The sequence below is a fragment of the Gastrolobium bilobum genome, unplaced genomic scaffold (genome assembly GCF_033153095.1).
Source record: "Gastrolobium bilobum isolate Gb01-03AN ecotype WA unplaced genomic scaffold, APGP_CSIRO_Gbil_v1 utg8583, whole genome shotgun sequence".
In the NCBI taxonomy this organism is placed as follows: Eukaryota; Viridiplantae; Streptophyta; class Magnoliopsida; order Fabales; family Fabaceae; genus Gastrolobium; species Gastrolobium bilobum.
This window is the reverse complement of record NW_026898347.1, coordinates 148,315-168,901: the sequence shown is the minus strand read 5'-3', so window position 1 is coordinate 168,901 and position 20,587 is coordinate 148,315. Positions and strand designations below refer to the sequence as shown.

Genomic DNA, 20,587 nt, shown 5'->3' with positions numbered 1-20,587 from the left:
ACACATAGAATAAAAATCATGGGAAGAGAAAGTGAGTGATTTTTTTAATTTAAATTTTAAATAAAAAAATAAAATTATGTGTCTATCTCTCTCTTAAAATGACGTAAATTTATGTCATTTAAAATGATAAACACTTTTCCCATATTACATATAATCAAATAAAAAAAAGTCATTGTACGAAACGAAATTCTCCTATCATATAAATTAGTGGCATTATATTAATTTAAGTATATAGCAATTATCAATGAAGGTTGAGATGAGTGGTTAAATCTTCTGATTATGTTAGTGGGTGATATATAATTTCACTTTTAATTTTCAATGACAGTGGCGAAGCCAGCAAGAATAATAAATTAGGGCGGAAAAAAATTAGCTAGTGTCAACTATTAAATTTTACCCTTCAACTTAGCCACAGTTATTTACCAACATCTAAAATGTGGCTAACTTTTAAAAATTAGTTGGAGCCAAGGCCCCAGCCGGGAACAATGTGGCTCCGCCAGTGTTCAATGAGATTCATGATCTTTTCTAATCTTGGATAGGGCTATTGAAGCTCAGATAAAATATTTTGATTCTTATTGATATGAAAAAGGGATATTTGTTTCTCCTTTTACATAAAAATAAAATCTCATTCTTGCACTCACAAAATTTTATAGGATCTGCAAGTTAAAAAAGTCAAAAAAAATAAAATAAGAAAGCTCGTGTTTCAATGGATTTGTAGCAAAGTGTTGATTTCATATACAAGAGAAGAAAATCAACACCCTATGAAATAATGATTACAAGATAATGAATCATTGAGATAAACGATACACATGTATACTATAAACTTAGCAAGAAAGAGAATAACAAACTAAGTAACCAACTTGAATAATGACTAACTCCCCCAACAATCTTTCAGTAAGTTATGATTGGTTGGCCATGTATACAACTCTTCTGACGTGGACTGGTGAAAGCTGAAGTTGGTTAATGTGTTTAGCACACATGCATTAACCGAAGTAGGATTGGGCTGTGATGCAGTTGGGTTTGAAACATTTGGGTCAATTAAGCTGAGTTGTATTAAACCAACCCCCCAAGTTGTTGGACCATGTAAATTGGCGAAGCCCAACTTGGTGAGAATTGAACTAAAATTGCACTACGCAAAGTCTTAGTGAAGGAATCAGCCAAGTGATTTGATTGAAGTTACATGACAGTGGATTTCAATGTGTTTAGATCGCTCATCAAATGCCGAATTGTGCACTACATATATAGCTGATTTGTTATTACAAAACACACAAGCAAGCTTTGACCATGAAAAGAACATCTACGATGCCATTGATAAACCCAAGCTTATTCTTGGAATGTAACGCCATAGACATGGCTCGAGCCCATGAATGATAGTTCCGGCTATTAAGATTTCGAATAACAAGCACTTGTGAAGGGTTTTCATTTGGGTGAAGGAAAAGAGGGTGTGAAGGATTGATGAGAAAAGCTAGAAGTTGTTCTTGATTGGCCATAGAAGAAAAGGATTCAAAGGATGAATATTTGAAGCGAAAATCAGAACTATAATTGCTCTGATACCATATTGAAGCTCACAGAAAACATTAGAGAAAATATTCTGATTCTCATTGATATGAAAGAATGATTACAAGATAATGAATCATTGAGATAAACTATACAAATATATACAATAAACTCAGCGTGAAAGAGAATAATAAACTAAGTAACCAACTTGAATAACAATAACTAGGGGTATTCATCAACCGATCCAAACCGATTTAAACCGCGGTGACCGAACCGCGAAAAACCGATAATCGAATAAATCGAAAACCGAAAAATCAAAAATCGAAAAAAACCCGCAAATTTTAATTGGATTGGATCGGTTTTTGGATGGGTTGATGAAAACCGATCTAATCCAAACCGATCCAATATATTAATTTCTCTCTACCTACTTGGGTATTTCCCTAATCATAGCCTAAAAATTTCTAAACTCAAGACCCATTAACCCATCAACTAAACCTAAGAAAAAATCTAGTCACATCTCATCAACAAAATTTTATCTTTTTAGAGCTTCATATCTCATTGCCCAAAAAAAAATTATACTATAGTTTACTAATGTTTTTGTATTTCCAATTTTTTTTTTACAAAGCCAATATATACAAAAGATGTTATTTGCACAATAATAATGAAATAAATTTTAGGATTTTCAAAAAACCGAAAACCGATCCAATCCAAACAGAAAAAAATTGGATTGGATCGGATCGGATTTGAAAAAAAATTCAAACCGAATGGATGATTATATGATCAAACCGAAGGAATTGGATCGGATAATTTTTGCTTCCAAAACTGATCCAATCCAGACCGCGAACACCCCTAATAATAACTCCCCCAATAATCTTTCATTAATATGTCATGATTGGTTGGCCATGTATAGAAACTCATATGACGTGGATTGGTGAAAGTTGAAGTTGGTTAATGTGTTTAGCGATATGAATTAACTAAAATAGGATGGGACTATGATGCAGTTGGGCTTGAAATATTTGGATCTATTGAGTTGGGCTGTATTAAGGACAAGTACCTATTCGAAAATTTTCACCTTCTTAAAAAGTAGATAACAACGTAATTAATGTATACAAACATCTCCAATTTCACCTAGGGGGCGTTTGGTTGAGGAAATTTTTTTTGAATACTAGAAAAATGTAATTGATAGGGAAATGGTTGGAAGGTGAGTTAGGTAGAAAAGTTAAAAAAAAGTTGTTTGGTTGGGCCAAATATTACCAGACAAATTGATAAAAAATTTAAAAATCTATGTTTGGTTGAGGATAAAATATTGATGAGTAAAAGAGATATAATTACAAATATAACCCCATAATAAAAGTGAAAGGTGTTTGGTCTAAACCAAAACGAGCCGTTCGATCTACTTTGAAGATGCTAGGAACTATTATTATTTGTGAAACGCACTCACGCTCTCCTTCCTCTCTTTCTCGTTCTGTCTTTGCAACTCTCGGTGGTGGAGAAAATCACTTGCAACAAAACTCTGAAATTTGAAGATTTGTGAATCAATTTTTCGTCGAATCCTAATAATTTCTCAGGGCTATAATCATTGCTGTAAGTTAGGGTTTCCAATTTCCATGTTGATTTGCAGAACCTCATTTGGTGAATAAATTTTGTAATTATTGTTGTTTCTGGGTGCTTTGGGCACGTGATGAGAAGACCCATGGATGCTCCTGTAAGAACAGAAGTTTGTTACCAAGAGCTCAACACAAAAAGAGGCAGAGGTAGGCCGAAGCTTACTTGGGGGAAAGTAGTAAAACAAGATTTAATGGAGTGGGATATAGATTGGCGGACAGTATGTCTTAGAACAGAATGGAGAAAAGCTATAAGTATGGTGGAGGGTTAGACCCGATGTTATTCCTATGTTCCAGATGGTCCCTTTTTAGTCCTTTTCCCCTTCATTTCCCCCACTTCTTCTTGTCCCTTTCTTTTTTACTTTTATTTATTTATTTATACATATATTGTTATTTTATTTTATCTTTTTTTATTTTTTTATTTTTTTATTTTATTTTTGGCTTTTTTTTTCAACCGTTTTGTATCTTTCATGTGGGTTCATCTACCACCGACCCCAATTAATTTGGGATAAAGGTGTTGTTGATGTTGATGTATTGTTGTTTCTGGGTGAATTTTCAAGTTTCAAACTTATTTGTATTTGCTGGCCATAATCATATGTACTTGGGGCCTTATTAATTTTTATAGAATGTTTATTGTTTCTTGTTTTCTTTTTACAGAAGTTTTTGCAGTTTCTGTATTTGCTGGCCATAATCATATGCAGTTTCTTTTTACATGAGGGTATTATGGTCTGATGTCATTTGTCAATCCTTCATTTCCCTGGCTAAGTTTGAAATACCACATGCAATTTGTCTTTCCTAACAGTGAATTTCCCTTGCTTTCTACTACAAAATGTTGAAAGCTATCTAAATCTAATAGATGGGGAAATTGAAAGAAACCTTCTACCAAACATTGGTGTTTAACTTTCCCACTTTCACTTGCATAGACATCCTTTTAGATACCCCCAACCAAACACCACCCTAAGGGGGCGTTTGGTTGAGGAGAAATTTTTTGAATACTAGGGATGTAATTGATAGGGAAATGGTTGGAAAGTGAGTTTGGTAGGAAAATGTAAAAAAAGTTGTTTGGTTAGAAAAAAATTTACTGGGAAAATTAGGTAAGATTTATAAAGTCTATGTTTGGTTTGAGGTAAAATATAGATGGGGAAATAAGATACAATTACAAAAATATTCCTATTTTTAAAATTTTTGAGAAAATAAAAAAATTGTAAATGGGAAAATTTTGGTGTGTGTTCTCTTTTATTTCGATGACTCATATTTCCAACAGTCTCAGAGAACCCTCTTTTTCCGGTGGCCCTTGGAGTTTCCACTTCAGTGCTTCCACAGTCAAACCTAGGCATACCTCTGTCTCCTTCAGATTCAAATCATGCTCCTTCCCCATCAAAGTTGCCATTTTCGGCTTGTCAATAAATTACACAGCCTCAGCAACAAATACTTAAATAAATGAAGCTATTTTTATTTTATTTTTTGTTTTCCTTTCTTTCTCTCTAAAAGTGTTTCTCCTTATGGCTTGGTTATCCCTGACTCCATTGTCCTCTGTTTCTCATAGCTCCACTTCACCTTCCAAAAGATTCACTTCTTGATACAAGATTGTAGTGTCGATGGTTCTCGTTTATTCATGCTAATAGGAGGGTAGGCTTGTCATCAGATTCTTGCCTATTGTGATGATTTAGGTAGATAACATATAATACCACATTGCAAATGGGAAAATTTTGCTGGCTATTTTCATCAGATGTCTATGCAAATGGTTAAGGTGGCTTTTCTATTTAGGTAGACATATTTTTAAAATGCTTAAACCAAACATGGACACTCAATAATCCCACTTCTCAGATGTCTATGTATCTCATCAGAATCCCTAAACCAAACACACCCTAAAGATTTAAAATTTTTAAACATGAGTAAGGTTATATTGATAAACTTTTGTTGACAAACTACATTATGTCTGACCGGTAATACTCTACTCAAGAGTGTATTGTCGGTCATACATAGTGTAGTTTGTAAGAGTTCGTAAACAAAAAATTTGTAAATATAACATTTCCTTTTAAACATATTAAAAACATTATCTTTATTTTTTATTTAAAAAACATAGGTGTATCTGGAATGATTAAAAATAAACGTAATAAAATATTTAGTATTTAATTTATTGTCTAAATAGAATATCATTTATCAATTCATGTATATCAAAATGCACAAGGCCTGGTATTTTAAATGTTCTTCTCAATTTAAGTCATTTTTTCTTAAATACAAATTTTGCATGAGAAATGACACATAGCTCTGATTATGATAGCTCGAACTTGCACAGATAACTTTGTTATGATCGTGTATTTTTTTTTCTATTTCAAGTATTAAAATAAGTCTTTATTATCTCCAATGTGATAGAAGAAAAAATTATCTCCTACAAAGATAAATGTGTGTGTGGACCTATATTTTTTTTTATCTATCTCTTCTCTGATCACATGAGGTGTGCAAAATAACCAAAAAATTGAACCGAACCATGAATCCAACCGAACCGCCTTTAAAATAATCGGTTTTTAAAAATCAGTTCATGAACCGAACCGTTTTTAAAGAACCAGTTCATGAATTGAACCGGTTTTTAGAACCAGTTTAAGAACCGAACCATTATGAACCGAACTAAACCGTTTTCGAACTGTTTTTAAACCGAACCAAAATTGATTTTTGTAAATTGATTTTTTAAAGTTTTAATTTTTTTCTTTTCAAAATAGGGTCGACCATCCGGTTCCGAACCGAACTGTTTCCAACCGAACCGAACTAGTTTTGAATCGAACCGAATCACTTTCGAACCAAACCATTTAAACCAATTCGGTTCGGCTCAACCCATGCACATCCCTAACATCCGTAAACATCTCACACTCTTATATATGAGTAGAAGTTAATTTCATCTCCTACAATATGAGAAATAACAAACCTTTTATTTAAAGAATTATAATGGTTTCATATATATTGTTTAGGAAAATTCCTTTCATGACCCAAGTCAGACAATAGAGACAACAACTATATAAATCACGTTTTAAATGTGTCTATTCCTAAATTTACATTTTTATCTATTTTTTAAAATATTAACCGGTGTCCGAAGACATAACGGACTCGATGAATCCAATTTTGGATTTGAACCTTTCCATCATTTTCCGGAGTTGCGACTCTCAAGAATTGGATACATGATCAGAATTCAAAGGGCTTTAATTATATTTATGATTTTTATTTTTTTTAATTCCAGAAATCAAGGAGATATATAGGCATGAAGGGAGTTTGTTGCTAGCAAAAGGTTAACTACAATCTGATTTTGTGCGAGTTAGAATTCAAGCAGTTTTATCGCATTTATGAATCTTCATTTTTTTTTTTCAGAATTCAAGGAGATATTACTGTTGAATTTTGGAAACAGAGAATAAAATTTTATTTCCAATGTAGCTAGTTGTTTCAAAATGAAAATCCAGTTTTAAAAATATTCAGAGGCATTTACATTGAGTTGAAATATAAGGACTAAGGAGCGAGAAGCGAAGAGTAAGGCTTTGAGACACAACGATCAAACAATTTGAACAGTCATCTTATTGTTGGGATTTTTAAACCAAAAAAAAAAAAAAAAAAGAGATTGCAACAAATCCTAACTGCCAAATTCCCTAAGACTGCTCCTTTCTATTATTCGAAGACTGTACAGAAATTATTCATTCCTTCATTGTCTTGTCTCCTTTTCTCTGTGAACCCTAGAAATGGAAAACTCAGAGGAAATAGAAAAGAAGAGAAAGAAGGTAGAAGAAGAGAGTGATCTTCTTACTCTTTCGCTATCACGCCGTTCAGTAAGAGCCAGACAGAATCCCCCTCCAGAGGTACCGCCAATACCATCCCAATCCCAATCAGTCACAGTTCAGTTTAATATGTCACATACCTCACCACATCAACAATTACCCTTTCAATTACCATCGAATCCTCAAGGCTCAACTAACCTTCGTGAAGGCACATTGTCCCCACCTGTTCGCCCTCGTCGTACACGAACTCAAGGTCCACGCGAAGAGAATAATGAAATCATCCCTCCACCATTCCCATGGGCCACCAATCGCAAAGCTACTGTCCACAGCCTCAATTATCTCTATCAAAACCAAATTTTAACTATCACAGGAGACGTTCAGTGCAAGAGGTGCGATCGCAAGTTCGGGATGGAGTATAATCTGAAGGAGAAATTCGATCAAGTTAAGAATTACATTTCGATGAAAGAATCCACCATGCGTGATAGGGCCCCAGACGTTTGGACCAGTCCAATGTTGCCAACTTGCAAGTATTGCGGACAAGAAAATAGCCTTAAACCCATCGTTGCGCAGAGAAAAAAATCAATTAATTGGCTATTTCTATGGCTAGGGCAAATGCTGGGTTGTTGCACGCTTGACCAATTGAAATATTTTTGCAAGCACAACAAAAAGCATCGGACTGGTGCCAAAGATCGAGTTCTTTATCTCACTTATCTTGAACTCTTCAAACAGCTCGATCCCAATTTCGTCCTCAATCATCCATTTTAGCTATGGTACATTTTATGCTTCTATTATCTAAGTAATGAATTTATGTATCGCATGTAGACTTTGATTTTCCATTTTTGTTTAGAATATTGTAGCCATGTTTATGTTTGCTTCGAATAACAATCGTGCTCTTAATTCATCGAATAATTTTGTTCTTCTAATTTTTCCTGTCTGTTCTCTTTGAATAATGAAATAATTAAAAAAATTATTAGTTTTATGTTAATAGACGGTTATACATGCTTATCGATCTTTTTGTTATTTTAATTGACACAGTCAACAGTAGGTTTAATTTTAATTTTAAATTTTAATTAATTTAAAACATTTAACGTATTTTTATTTTAATGTATTGCATGAAAAATTCCTATAATAACTCGATTGTTAAAGACATTTTTCTAATTAAGTCTTAATTGTCTTTTTTCAACGTAAATATATTGTAGTCGCAATTTGTCTAATTTTATAAGTATGCGAATGTGGCGTCAGATTTTCCATCTCCCTTTAATTAGAATAAATATTAACTTCATAAAAGAAAAAAGAAACCATTTTTTTTTTGGAGAATAAAAAAAGAGGAATGACGAATGAGTTTCTCTTGTTGACTCATTCCCACCTGCAGACACAGAAAAAAACATTCTGTCAGTTTCTTTTTTCTTTTTCCGGAGAGTTAATAGTTTCTATAGGAAAAACTATTAAGCCATAAAAGAAACCATCCTTATATTGGCCAAGACTGCTGCATTCCAATTTTGAAGGCACAAATCATGTATTCCTCCATGTTCCTCTCTGAGTCAATAAGTCAGAGGAAATGGACAAAAAGAAAAAATAACTATCTCTCAGTGTCATGACCTCCTGTCAAGCTCACTCTCACTCGTTAGTAGTTATGGAATAAATATTTGTCATTTTATACGATATGTTGTATTTTTATACGAAATGAGACAAATGACGTAATTTTGATGTATAATTGATGATTTTTTTATATTTTCTCTCTTTTATATTCCCTCTCTTCCTAATTTTATGGAGGAGATAGGATATAAAAAATCATCAAATATATACGTCAAAACTCATTTAAAATGACAAATATTTTTTAAATTAAAATATGAGAATGATTATATTATCTACTTATTTAATCATTCTATCTTTCTTTTTTTTGGGTAAAATCTTTCTATCTTTATTATCTTTTTATTACGTTAAATTAATTTTAAATCAATGATCTCAAATAAAATAATTTTTTTATTTTTCTCTCCCTTATTTTTCTCAAATAAAACCAGCATCGCCCATGCTTTCCGCAAAATCTGCATTATATATCACACACACAAGCGCAAATTTGCATATAAAAAAAATGTTATTTGAATACATACAAAATAATTCGAGTAATGTATTAAAAAAAAGCCATTCGAGTAGTGTTTGGTTTGGTTTATTATTTGTTAAATATAAGCTCAAAAACTATTGAATATGGTTGCACTTAATTAAGCTGACTTATTAAGTGATAATATAAAAAAGTTATGCTATTTTATTTTGATTTTAACATTTTATATAGTATTAAGTAATTGGTTGATTCAATTCATTTAGTAATTATTAATTTTTTCTACTCATCAATTCTTTAGTTTAAACAACATTAGTAACTCATTTTTAAATTAAATACAAACTAATTAAACACAAATATTTAGAATAGGCGTAGCAAATTAGTAAGAGTATCGAGGGTCCTTTAGGTACTAAAGGGGAGATACTCTTTTACTAAAAATAGAAAAAAATGAAAATTAAGTGAATATAATCATAAGAGGGTGGGTAAATGGATAAAATTTGTTATATTACTTTTTTGAAAAAATTTAATAAAAGATGTACCGACGTACTATGGGAATATTGAAGATATTTTTTCCTAATAACATGTAAATTAGCTAGATACATGTAAAGAATAAAATAAATAAAAAAGAGAGGAGATGGACTTTAAAATTTACTAATAAAAATGGCTCGTAACATTGATGTGGTTCGAAGAAGATATTATCGATAAAATAATGACAACGCAACATGTTCCAAAAAACAAATAACATTGCTCTATATATATATATATATATATATATATATATATATATATATATATATATATATATATATATATATATATATTTCACATTCTATATGGTAAAATTATTTATGTAGCCGCTTTACGTACAACAACGACATGTGTATGGTTATGACTCCTCACATTTAATGCTTTCATCCTTTGTATGGTTATGATTCTTCGCATTTAATGCTTTCAAGTATATATATGACAAGTATTTAATTGCTGCACGTACAGTTGCAGAAATGTAAACCCCTATATATATATGGGGAAAATGTGTGTCATTTTTTTTTTTGGTAAATTCATGGGGTAAAAACCCCACAAATGTGTGTCATTTTAAATGACACACCTTACATCATTTCACTCTCACAAAGAGGCGAGACCCACATCTTTTAAACTTTTTCCCCCACTCTCTCTCCCATGATTTATCTCTTTCTCTCACATAAAATGACACAACATTGAGTCCTTTAAAATGATACACACTTTTTCTTATATATATATATATATATATATATATATATATATATATGTGTGAGATTCTATTTTCTTTATCTCCTACTATAGATACATAATGTGATGTGGCCCATCATTTATTAAAAAAAAAAAGAAAAAAAGAAAAATGGTGTCACAATTTTTGATGTGAGACAACATGAGAGAGTTATCTCATGTAAAATGAGATAATGATTTCCCTATATATATATAGGGAAATATTACTCTCCTTTTACATGAGGTAACTTATCTCATTTTCTCTCACTTCGATTTCCGCACCCCACTTTTTTCTTCTTTTTCTTTTTTCTTGTAATGGTGGGACCCACCCATTTTCTCTCTACCACATAAGATAACTATCTTATGTGGAAGGAGATTAATAAAACCCATATATATATATAGGCTTAACGTTTCTCAAGCAGCTTGAGATAATCTTATCTCGGGCTACTAAATTATAACCGTACAAAGATGGATCAATGGTAATAAAGGAAGAGAGAGAAAAAGAAAATCATAATCATTCAAAGGTGAATCAATTGATATAAGGAAATAAATAAATAAAACGACGTAGTTTTGGGTAGCCGGAGATAAACTTATCTCAAGCTGCTTGAGAAATGTTTTTCCCTATACTTTGGGTGTGGTAGAATACTTTGACATCGTTGTCAAATTTTGAAATTTGACACCAAATCTGATCTGTTGATTTTCGCCAATCAACAGTTATATTTATTGGAAATTATAGTACTTAATAAGTTTGATTCCCAATAAATGATAACCATCGATTGGAAGAAATCAAAGGTTAGAATTTGATGTCAAATTAGTGTCATGTTAACCCGTATAATAAGCAATATACAATGAGTTTGTGGGTTATCGTATCCTGTCCACCCGTAAAATAAGCGGGTCATGTTGGTGTCAAACATTTTAACCGATTTCAAATTTGTGTCGTGCTCGTGTTGAGTGTGTTCATGTTCGTTTCGAATTCGTGTCGAATAGACTTGATTCGCCACCTTTACTTCTACTTATATAGAGAAGAGTGTTAGAGATATATAAAATCATTACTGTAGTCTCATCCATCAACTTAAGTTTTTTAGTTGAATTGGTTCCTTGCATGGTATCAGAGTCTTGGTGTCACAGATTCGATCCTCACTGTCCCGACTTTATGATCTTGTGGAATTTCTTAGCACATGTAGGTAGGTTGTTTATTGTCCATCCTTCAAGTCCAGTGGACTCTTGTGTAAGTGGATTTTTGGATTGGATTGGCTCTTTATAAAAAAAATGTAAAATTAAGACTTCCCAAAGAGGCACTATAACTAACTGATTAAAAGCACGCGGCATGTTCAAGTAATTTTATTTATTTATTACAAAAATTTTAAAACTACAATTTTTTTTATAGTTTTTATCATAATAAGTTGACATTATTATTTACTATATTTCAAATTAAATCATTTTTATATTCCAAGTACAATTATATCATTTAGTCAGTTTTATATTTTCCTAAAATTCACACTTTTGTTGAAATAAAAAATATTAACTTGGGTGAATAATTTGTACTACTTAATCAATAAAACTCCATTAATCTTTGATGAGTTATGGATGGACTAAGATAATATTACTCTTGTTTTAATGCCGAAGCAATAATCAATTAATTGCAAAAAAAGAAAGAAAGAATTGCAAAATAATGATTTCTCTTTTCTAAAATTTTATTCAGCATAAACAGCCAAATAACAATTAGGTTCTCCACATCTTAAATAGGCGAAACAAATTAAAATAAAATGAGAATAAAATCAAACAGAATCATAAGGGATTATACGAGATTAAAATAGACAACGCACAATCAAAATAGAATTAAGGAAATAACGAAAAGATAAAACAAAATTACTGAAATTTCGTAAGCTACAGAATAAATTGAAAAAAATAAACCAAAAAACTCATTTAAACAACTCTGGAAGACTCGAAATAATTTTCGACCTAATATCTAATTCCATTAAAAAAATTGTTACCAACGAAGAAATATTTGCTGACTTTAATTCTATCAAAAATTTCATTTTCGACGAAATTTTTATTATTTTTGAGAAAATATTTTCAACAAAATATTTCTGCCGAAAAAATAACAATTTTTAGTAGTGACGGGCTTTGCTCAAAAATTAGTTTCGAATTATCCAATCAAATTTGAGCTCAATTTGAGTTAGTCAATCTAAGCATGGTTAATTTCACGCTGTCTTATTTTAATTGTAATTTACTATAATTATTAAGTAATTGGCTGGTTCAATTCGACAGTGACGCGGGAAAACAAACCTAGGAACAAGGGAAAGGGTAAGGCTTCAGCCATAACAATAAAAGATTTGAATAATAGGCATTATTTTATTTTTTATTTTTTTATAAACGAATAATAGGCATTTTAGTTGGCTTGTTTAAATTCAAAAATGGGATAGCAATCCAATCCAATCCCAAGTGATGTTATATATATACTCCTCTCTTTGGAAGGAACCAATAGTTTCTTTCTCAAAGCCTCTCTGTGTCCCAAATAAAGATGGAAAACTCAGAGGAAAAGGGCACAAAGAAGAGACAGAACTCAGAGGAAGAGAATGATTTTCTTACTCTGTCACTGTCTTGCTACCGTCCAGTTAGAGCTAGACAAATTCCCAGTCCAGAGTTACCACAAATTCAACATAGGGTTTCACAACCACTCTCAATGCAGAGGCTGTTGGATAATTTGCCTCAGACTCAGGCCTCACCACAAGAACAATCACCCTTTCAATTACCATCCACTCTTCCTCTGTTTGGATCCACTAACCCTCCTGAAGACTTTTCGTCCCTTCATGTTCGCACTCCTCGCACACCAACTCAAGGCCCACGCGAAGGGAAGGGTGACACCGTTCCTGTACCTTTCCCGTGGGCCACCGATCGCCGAGCCACTGTCCACAGCCTCAGCTATCTCTTAGAAAAACAAATTTTTACTATCACGGGAGAGGTTCAGTGCAAGAAATGCGAGCGCAAGTTCGAGTTAGGGTTTGATCTGAAGGAGGAATTCGCTCAACTTTGGAGCTTTATTTCAAAGCGCAAACCCACCATGCATGATAGGGCCCCGAGCGCTTGGATGAATCCAGTATTGCCAACTTGCAAGTATTGCAAACAAGAAAATTGCGTCAAGCCCATCGTTGCGGATAAGAAGAAAAAAACAATCAATTGGTTATTTCTATTGCTGGGGCAAATGCTTGGGTGCTGCACGCTTGAACAATTGAAATATTTTTGCAAGCACACCAAGAACCATCGAACTGGTGCCAAAGATCGGGTTCTCTATCTTACTTATCTTGGACTCTGCAAACAGCTTGATCCTGAGGGACCTTTTGGTCGTTAATTTAGCTATGGTATATTTTTACTCTTCTTTCTTCTTAGTAGTCAATTTATGAATCTCAGTTTAGGATTTAATTGTCCATCTTCGTTTAGAAGGTAGAGGTTTTTAATTTTTGCTTTCAATAATAACGAACTTCTTGTTTGTTATTTAATTATCATTACACATAACAAATATATTTTACTGTTATAACTCCTTATCTGTTTGTTATCTTTAATGGATTGGATTTAAAAGTTTTAAAATTTTAAAAATTGATAGATTCAAAAGTTTAAAATCTTTGACATCTTTTCATGTTTACCATAAAATTTAGTTAGATTAAACGTTAGTTTCATCCTAAGAAGAAAATAAAAACTCCCTAAATATTTATCCCTTTGCGTCAAGATATATGGCAAATTGCCAAACACAATTTTTGAATAAATAACAAGATTTAAACAGACAGAAGAATTAACTTAACTAATAAATCATTTGAATTTAATCAGCAATTCTATAATAACTTCAACCTGTAAAATTAATGGAAGCAATAAGAAGTCCATCATGTCTAGGTGAATTAAAATAATTTCATAATAAAACGGTGGAGAAGATGTCACGTTGTCTATGTTGAGGTAAAAATCTTTGTGATGAAAAATGAGAAAATTTAATGCCCGTTATGTCATAAACTGAAGAAAAAATATTTTATAGATATTGTCAGCCGAAAAAATAATAATACAATGATCGAAGTAAAATAATTCTCTCAAGATGTTCAATAATTGTTCATTATTATTATTTCTAGTATTATTACTTTAAAATAATTCTCTTAGAACATTGTTTTTAATCATTTAATTATTCTATTGTATTTCTTGACATAAAAATCAATAAAATCTAACACGTGTTTAGGTAAAATTATTCTTGACATAACATTTTTAAAGGGATAGGATAGTGTAACAACCAAGTAGTGTTACTACCAATCAATTTTACGGTTAGATCGATTATGTTGATCCAACGGTTATATTTATTTTCATTTTTATATTTATAATTTTTCATATTTTATATTTTATATTTATTTTCATCTTTGTATGTTTACGATTTTTCATATTTAATACTTTCACTTTAAATATGGAGAATCATAACCATACAAAGATTGAAATAAATATAACCGTTGGATCAACATGATCGATCTAACGGTGAAATTGATTGGTAGTAACACTTGATTGTTATAATATTCTTCCCCATTTTTTAAATTATTATTCTAGTAGTGCTATAGTATGTCGAAGTGATGTTGTATGAATATATCTTATTGCGTTGTCTGATTTAAATACAAACAAAATTCAGTAATCGAAATGCTCATTTAAATACAAACAAAATTCAGTAATCGAAATGCTCACGTAGAATGAATATTAGAGTTCAACCAAAAAAAAAGAATGAATATTAGAGTCCTCATCGACAGTGTTATTGCTTAACATGAATCATAACTCCGTATAAGTGCATCTGGCAAAATGATTCAAATGGTAAGAATTGAATTAGTTAATTAATTAGGTGGGAGCAAGAATCCGGTTTTGTTTCATTTGAATGGCCCCATGGATCTCTTTTATCATATTGATGATCAGGTGTTGTTGACCGACCTGGAAATCCAATGAACGGTTGTTTTGGACTATCATACTTTTGTTATTCTAAATCTTCCAGCAAGTAATCTCAAACATCGTCAACGAAGAGATATCATGCCACTTGCTATGATCACTATAGATGTTATGCTCAAACCAAGTTGTGGTGTTCACCTAGCTGGAAAAACCTCAGCCTGAGTTCTGCAGGAAGGAGGAGATCCCATGGGTGATTCCAAACTGATTTGAAATCAAAACCTGTTTTGAACTATAAATCAGTTTTAAATTAATCCGGTTCTAAACAGATTTAAGAAAAGAAAAATCGGTTTGGGAAAATTAAAGCTGATAAATCAAACCATTAACCAATTCGGTTCGATTCGACTTACAAATCAAACTGAACCAACCCATGGGCTCTCCTATGGAGAAGAGAAGAGCATTAATCCCCTAAGCACACAGAAAGGTATGTATAGATTCCTTCTAGTTTGATGACGACATTCTTAACAAACAAATCCGCCCATAAATTCTTAGGCGGTGAATGAAATTAAGCTTCATTCAATTCTATAGAGAGATAAAGAGACACCCTCCATGACGATATTTTTCTGCCTCTGCAAGCATATTGAAGGCCACAAGGGGTTCCCCAAAATTCTGCTTCTTTTGGTTAGCAATTTTCTTTAGCCGAAAAAACATCCAGCAACACTCCTGTATCATTTCGAATGAATGTAATAATGGAATATTGTAGGTGAGTATTGCTTTTTTTTTTGTGTGTGTGTGTGTACGTGAATTTGAATGTTTGACATAATCATTAATTTTAATAATATTTATCTTTATATTTACAATTGTATGTATAGATTAAGGCTTATGAATTTTAATTTATTAGATTATATATGAAAGTATAACTCAGTGCATATTTAGCTTCTCATGAATTTTCTTTAAACATGATTTGGATAAAAAAATTTGTCTAATTTGTGTATTTTAGATTCTAAACATGACACCAACCATTATTTTAATGTCATATACTAGTAATGTTACATGTGAATGTGAAATGAGTAGTGATAGGTGGCCTAGCTTATAAAGCTAGATACTCTCCGACTATAACAAGCATTGTTTTAATATTTAAAATAGAAAAAAAAAAAAAAAAACATACACTATCACACATTCACACTAAGATAAAGTATTTGAGCTATCATAATGCAATAAATGTATCGTTTCATGCAAAGGTTGTGTTCAAGAAAAACTAACTTGAAAAGGAGAATGACTGGGAGGGTATGCTTGGTGAGTAGGTGTTTTCTTAAAATGTACAGCGGAGTTACGGGGTATTTTTATAACGGTCCTTTTTTTCTCATTTCATTAGAAAAAAAGTTATCTTATGTCACTCAATATAATATAATTATGTACCTCGGTGAGTATAGAGTTATAATATTAAAAAAAAAATCTCTCCACGTCAGCGGACAATTCCTGAAGAGAGAGAGATAATTTTTTTTTAATATTATAATTATGTATTCTCCATAGTATATAATTATAATGGATGATATAAGATAAGTTTTTTTTCAGCAACACAAGACAAGGATTTTTCATTTTTTAAAAAAAGCCGGAGTTTTCCTCCAAAAAGAAGCCTCCAAAATATTATTCTAGAAAGTGATTCAGTTTTGTCGACTAAGCCATTCTGTGTCCAAATACAATACATTGAAATCATTGGTTAAGCTGGAAAAATCATTTACAAGTTGATCATGTAATTGGTGATGTTTGAACTTGTTTCTTGTTTTTCTGGGTTTTAACTTTTCAATTTAAAAAAGTAAATAACAAAAAGAACATTTAAAATATTAGAATTTGTGCATTTCAATATTCATGAATTGATTAATGGTATTCTATTTAGAAAATAAATTAAATATTAAACATTTTATCACATCTATTAGTCATAATTTTATAGACACTCATGTATTTTTAATGAAAACTAAAGATCATGCTTTTAACATGTTTAAATGTTTTAAATCTTTAGGTGAAATTCAGGAAAGAGAATAAATTAAAATTTTAAAAATTGATATAGGTAGATAATATTTTTTAACTTAGTTTTCAATTTTAAATAGTTAGTTGCGTGGGTTCTTGTGTATTATATACCAATTATAAAATTAAATTTTAGTATTTGTTGTATTTTATTATTTAAAATTTATAAAAAATGATAACAACTATTAGAATAATTATCTTTTTTATCAGAAAAATAAAATTAACTAATGATAATTTTATTTAGAAATTATTCATTTGTCTCCCTTTTTTTTCAACGAGCCATTGAAATGAAAAACTCAGAGGAAATAGAAGAAAAAGATGGAAGAAAAGAGTGATCTCCATACTCTTTCACTGTCATGTCATTCAATCAGAGTCGACAGAATCCCAATTCCCCTCTAGAGCTATCACCTATTCCATCCCAACCGATCTCAATCCAAAAGTTGTTTAATTTGTCCGACACCTCATCACATCAACAATTACTATTCATTTACCATCCATTTTCATTTAGAATGTAGATGTTTTTAATGTTTGCTTTCAAAAAAAATTATTGTGTTGTTTTGCTTTTTTTTCTCTTTACAAATAACAAACACATCTTACAGTTATACATGCTTATCTGTTTGTTATTTTATTTTATTTTTTTTTGGTAAACATCTGTTTGTTATTTTTAATGGATTGGATTAGATTCGAAAGTTTTAATTTTAATTTTAAATCTTGATGGATTCAAATGTTTAAAATATTTAATATCTTTTCATGTATAACATGAAAATACCATGACTCTATTGTTAAAAGAGATTTGTGTGTAGTTAAGTCTTGATTTCAATGGAAATATGTTGTTCTTTTAATTAGTTAACTACACACAAATCTCTTTTAATATTTTTTTTTTACAAACTACACTATATTTTCATGAACACTAGGTTACATTATATTCTTCTGGGAAGTATATAATGTAATTTGTAAAAATTTATAAAAAAAATTCGTAAACGGAACATTTCTCATATTATAATATTTAAAAAAAATATGTACTAGTTTTGGAGAATAGCCAGTGCCAAGGCCGCAGCTGATCTCCAAGCGGCTCCACCACTGTTCTGCGGGGATATCTCCAATTGATCATGACCTCCTTACGTAGGGGTGTCAAAACGAGTTGACACGACACACATTTGACACGACACGAATACATTAATACGAACACAACACGAATTTTTATTCATGTCAAAATCTTCAACACTAACACGATACGAATTTTTTACAGGTTGACACGACACGACATGAATAACATGCAAAATAGGGGTCAAAACAGTAATTGACAAAAAAAATTAAAAAAATGGGTCGAAATTAAAAAATTAAAAAATAAAAATAGAATAATTAAAAAAAAATATGGGTCAACACGAACACGAATACATATCGACACGAAATTTTTTACGTGTCATTTTTTCCAATACAACACGGTTGTTTTTACGGGTTAACGCGAACACGAATTTTTATGTCATGTCGGGAGTCAACCCGCGTGTCATAACCTATATTGACACCCCTATCCTTACATGACGGTGGTTCCAGGAGAGAATCTCGTTTGCATATTCAATGTTATGAACATTAACCATCACCTGGTGATAAATAGCCTGAGAGTTTAGACTTTTATCATTGAATACAAGGGTGTTCCTATCCTTCCACATGTTCCAACAGATAACCCCAAACAACAGTCTCCACTAGGCATTTTGTTTTTTCCTGTTAAGGTTCTTTGCAAACCAGCTATCCAAATCAGCAGAGTAGAACCATTTGATGTCCCTACTGTGTACTGTCTATCCAGTGAGACCAAACCTCTCTGGCCCAATTGCAATTTCTGAGGATACGGTCAGTATCTTCTGTTGGGGCTTGGTACCTGGGACAAGCAGCAATGTCTGTCATATGGCGTCTGGTTCCCTCAGTATTCGTAAGGAGTTTGTTAGCAAGCAAGAGCCAAAGAAAAAGTTTAATACGTTGAGGCCTCTCCCAATTCCAAACTCAGTGCTAGTGCCATCAGCTAGTAAGATTTTGGAGCCATATTGGACATGGTTCCACACTTTTTGAAGTTAACTTGTGCGATTGGCAATTTTTCATTTAATAAATAATTTATAAAAACTACTGACTCAGTAACATGCCATGAGCACATGAATGGAGCTATCACGAGATATCTAAATAAGCCAGAGAAGAAATTGATTCATGGGCAGTTAAAAAAATATAGAAATCAACGTTACGAAAAGAAGAAGAATAAGAAGAAGGATGGACCAAGTAGTGTGAAGCCCAATAGTAAAGTTTTCTGGTGCGAATTTTTTTTTTTTCTAATGATACTTGGGAATTAATTTTTTATGTCACATAACAACATTTGAAAAGGATTTCAATTGTCTAATTATAAATTTATGATAATCATTTTCTTACTCTTTATCTTAATGGATTTTCTCATAGTTGTTTATTTGTATTCAAACAATTTGAATCGTCTCTTATCATCTCATGCAATATGAGATAATTCATTCCCATTTATATAACTTTTTTTTTTTTTTGATAACAATTTATATAACTTTTTATATACACAAGAGTTGTACAATAAAACAAATCAAATTTGAAATTTTGAATTATATACTACAATGTGAATTAACTTTCACGAGGAAAATTAATAAATATTCAAAATTGAATTGCTCATGATAAAATATAGTTTTAAATTATGTAATTAAATACCAATATTTTTTTTCTTAAAAATTAAAATATGAACTTTTAGATAATAATAATACAAGAAATCTCATATATAATTTAGTATAATTTATTTATTTTGAAGTAATAAATTAGAATATTCAATATTTAGAATTATATAATCAATTTAAATTTTTTGTATGAAAACCGTTTTCCTTTATACATATATATATGGAGCAGGATATTCTTACACCGGTGTAAGAGTTATAAGTCTTACACCCAATCTTGACCATTGATCCACTTGTATCCAATGACTCACATTACTAAAAATTATAGCCCTTAGATATAAGTGGGATCAACGGACAAGATTGAGAGTGTAACTTACACTGGTGTAAAATGATCTTCACCCGTATATATATATGGGTCATGATCATTTTAAGATTATTAAGTCTTATATCACATCTCAACCGTTAATTTTCGTGCATCCAACAATTATAATTTAAGAAGTCAAACTAATTAATTAATATTGACTAATCATTAATTACACTACAAATACCAAGAACAACGACCAAATTGCTATTGTTTATCTAAAATATTACCAGAATACCACGTCTCATAAATTTTTACCATAATATCACATCATCAGTCTTATTACATCACGTGGCTAGGGAGGATTGGCGCACGTAACTAGCTACGCAGTGTAACTAGTTACGTGACAGACAACCCATATATCACATGTGTTACTTATTACACTGGTCCCCTTCCCTCCCCCTCCCCCAACTCCCCCATTTCTCTGTCTCTCTCATCCCTCCCCATTTCCCTTTCCTCTCTCTCACTGGTCCCCCTCGCCT

General features: G+C 31.4%; 2 protein-coding genes across 2 annotated transcripts; both read left to right on the top strand.

Annotated features, from left to right (window-relative positions):
* The first annotated feature begins 6,820 nt into the window (after positions 1 to 6,820).
* On the top strand, positions 6,821 to 7,621 carry LOC133315133 (uncharacterized). The gene has a single exon (XM_061516704.1). It carries the CDS (start codon positions 6,821 to 6,823, stop codon positions 7,619 to 7,621), a length of 801 nt encoding a protein of 266 aa, XP_061372688.1.
* Positions 7,622 to 12,678: 5,057 nt separating this feature from the next.
* LOC133315130 (uncharacterized) lies at positions 12,679 to 13,506 on the top strand. The gene has a single exon (XM_061516703.1). It carries the CDS (start codon positions 12,679 to 12,681, stop codon positions 13,504 to 13,506), a length of 828 nt encoding a protein of 275 aa, XP_061372687.1.
* The last annotated feature ends 7,081 nt before the right edge of the window (positions 13,507 to 20,587 follow it).

Bases quoted from the DNA above. Each gene is read 5' to 3' on its own strand.
- LOC133315133 (XM_061516704.1), top strand. From the start codon at position 6,821: ATGGAAAACTCAGAGGAAATAGAAAAGAAGAGAAAGAAGGTAGAAGAA.
- LOC133315130 (XM_061516703.1), top strand. From the start codon at position 12,679: ATGGAAAACTCAGAGGAAAAGGGCACAAAGAAGAGACAGAACTCAGAG.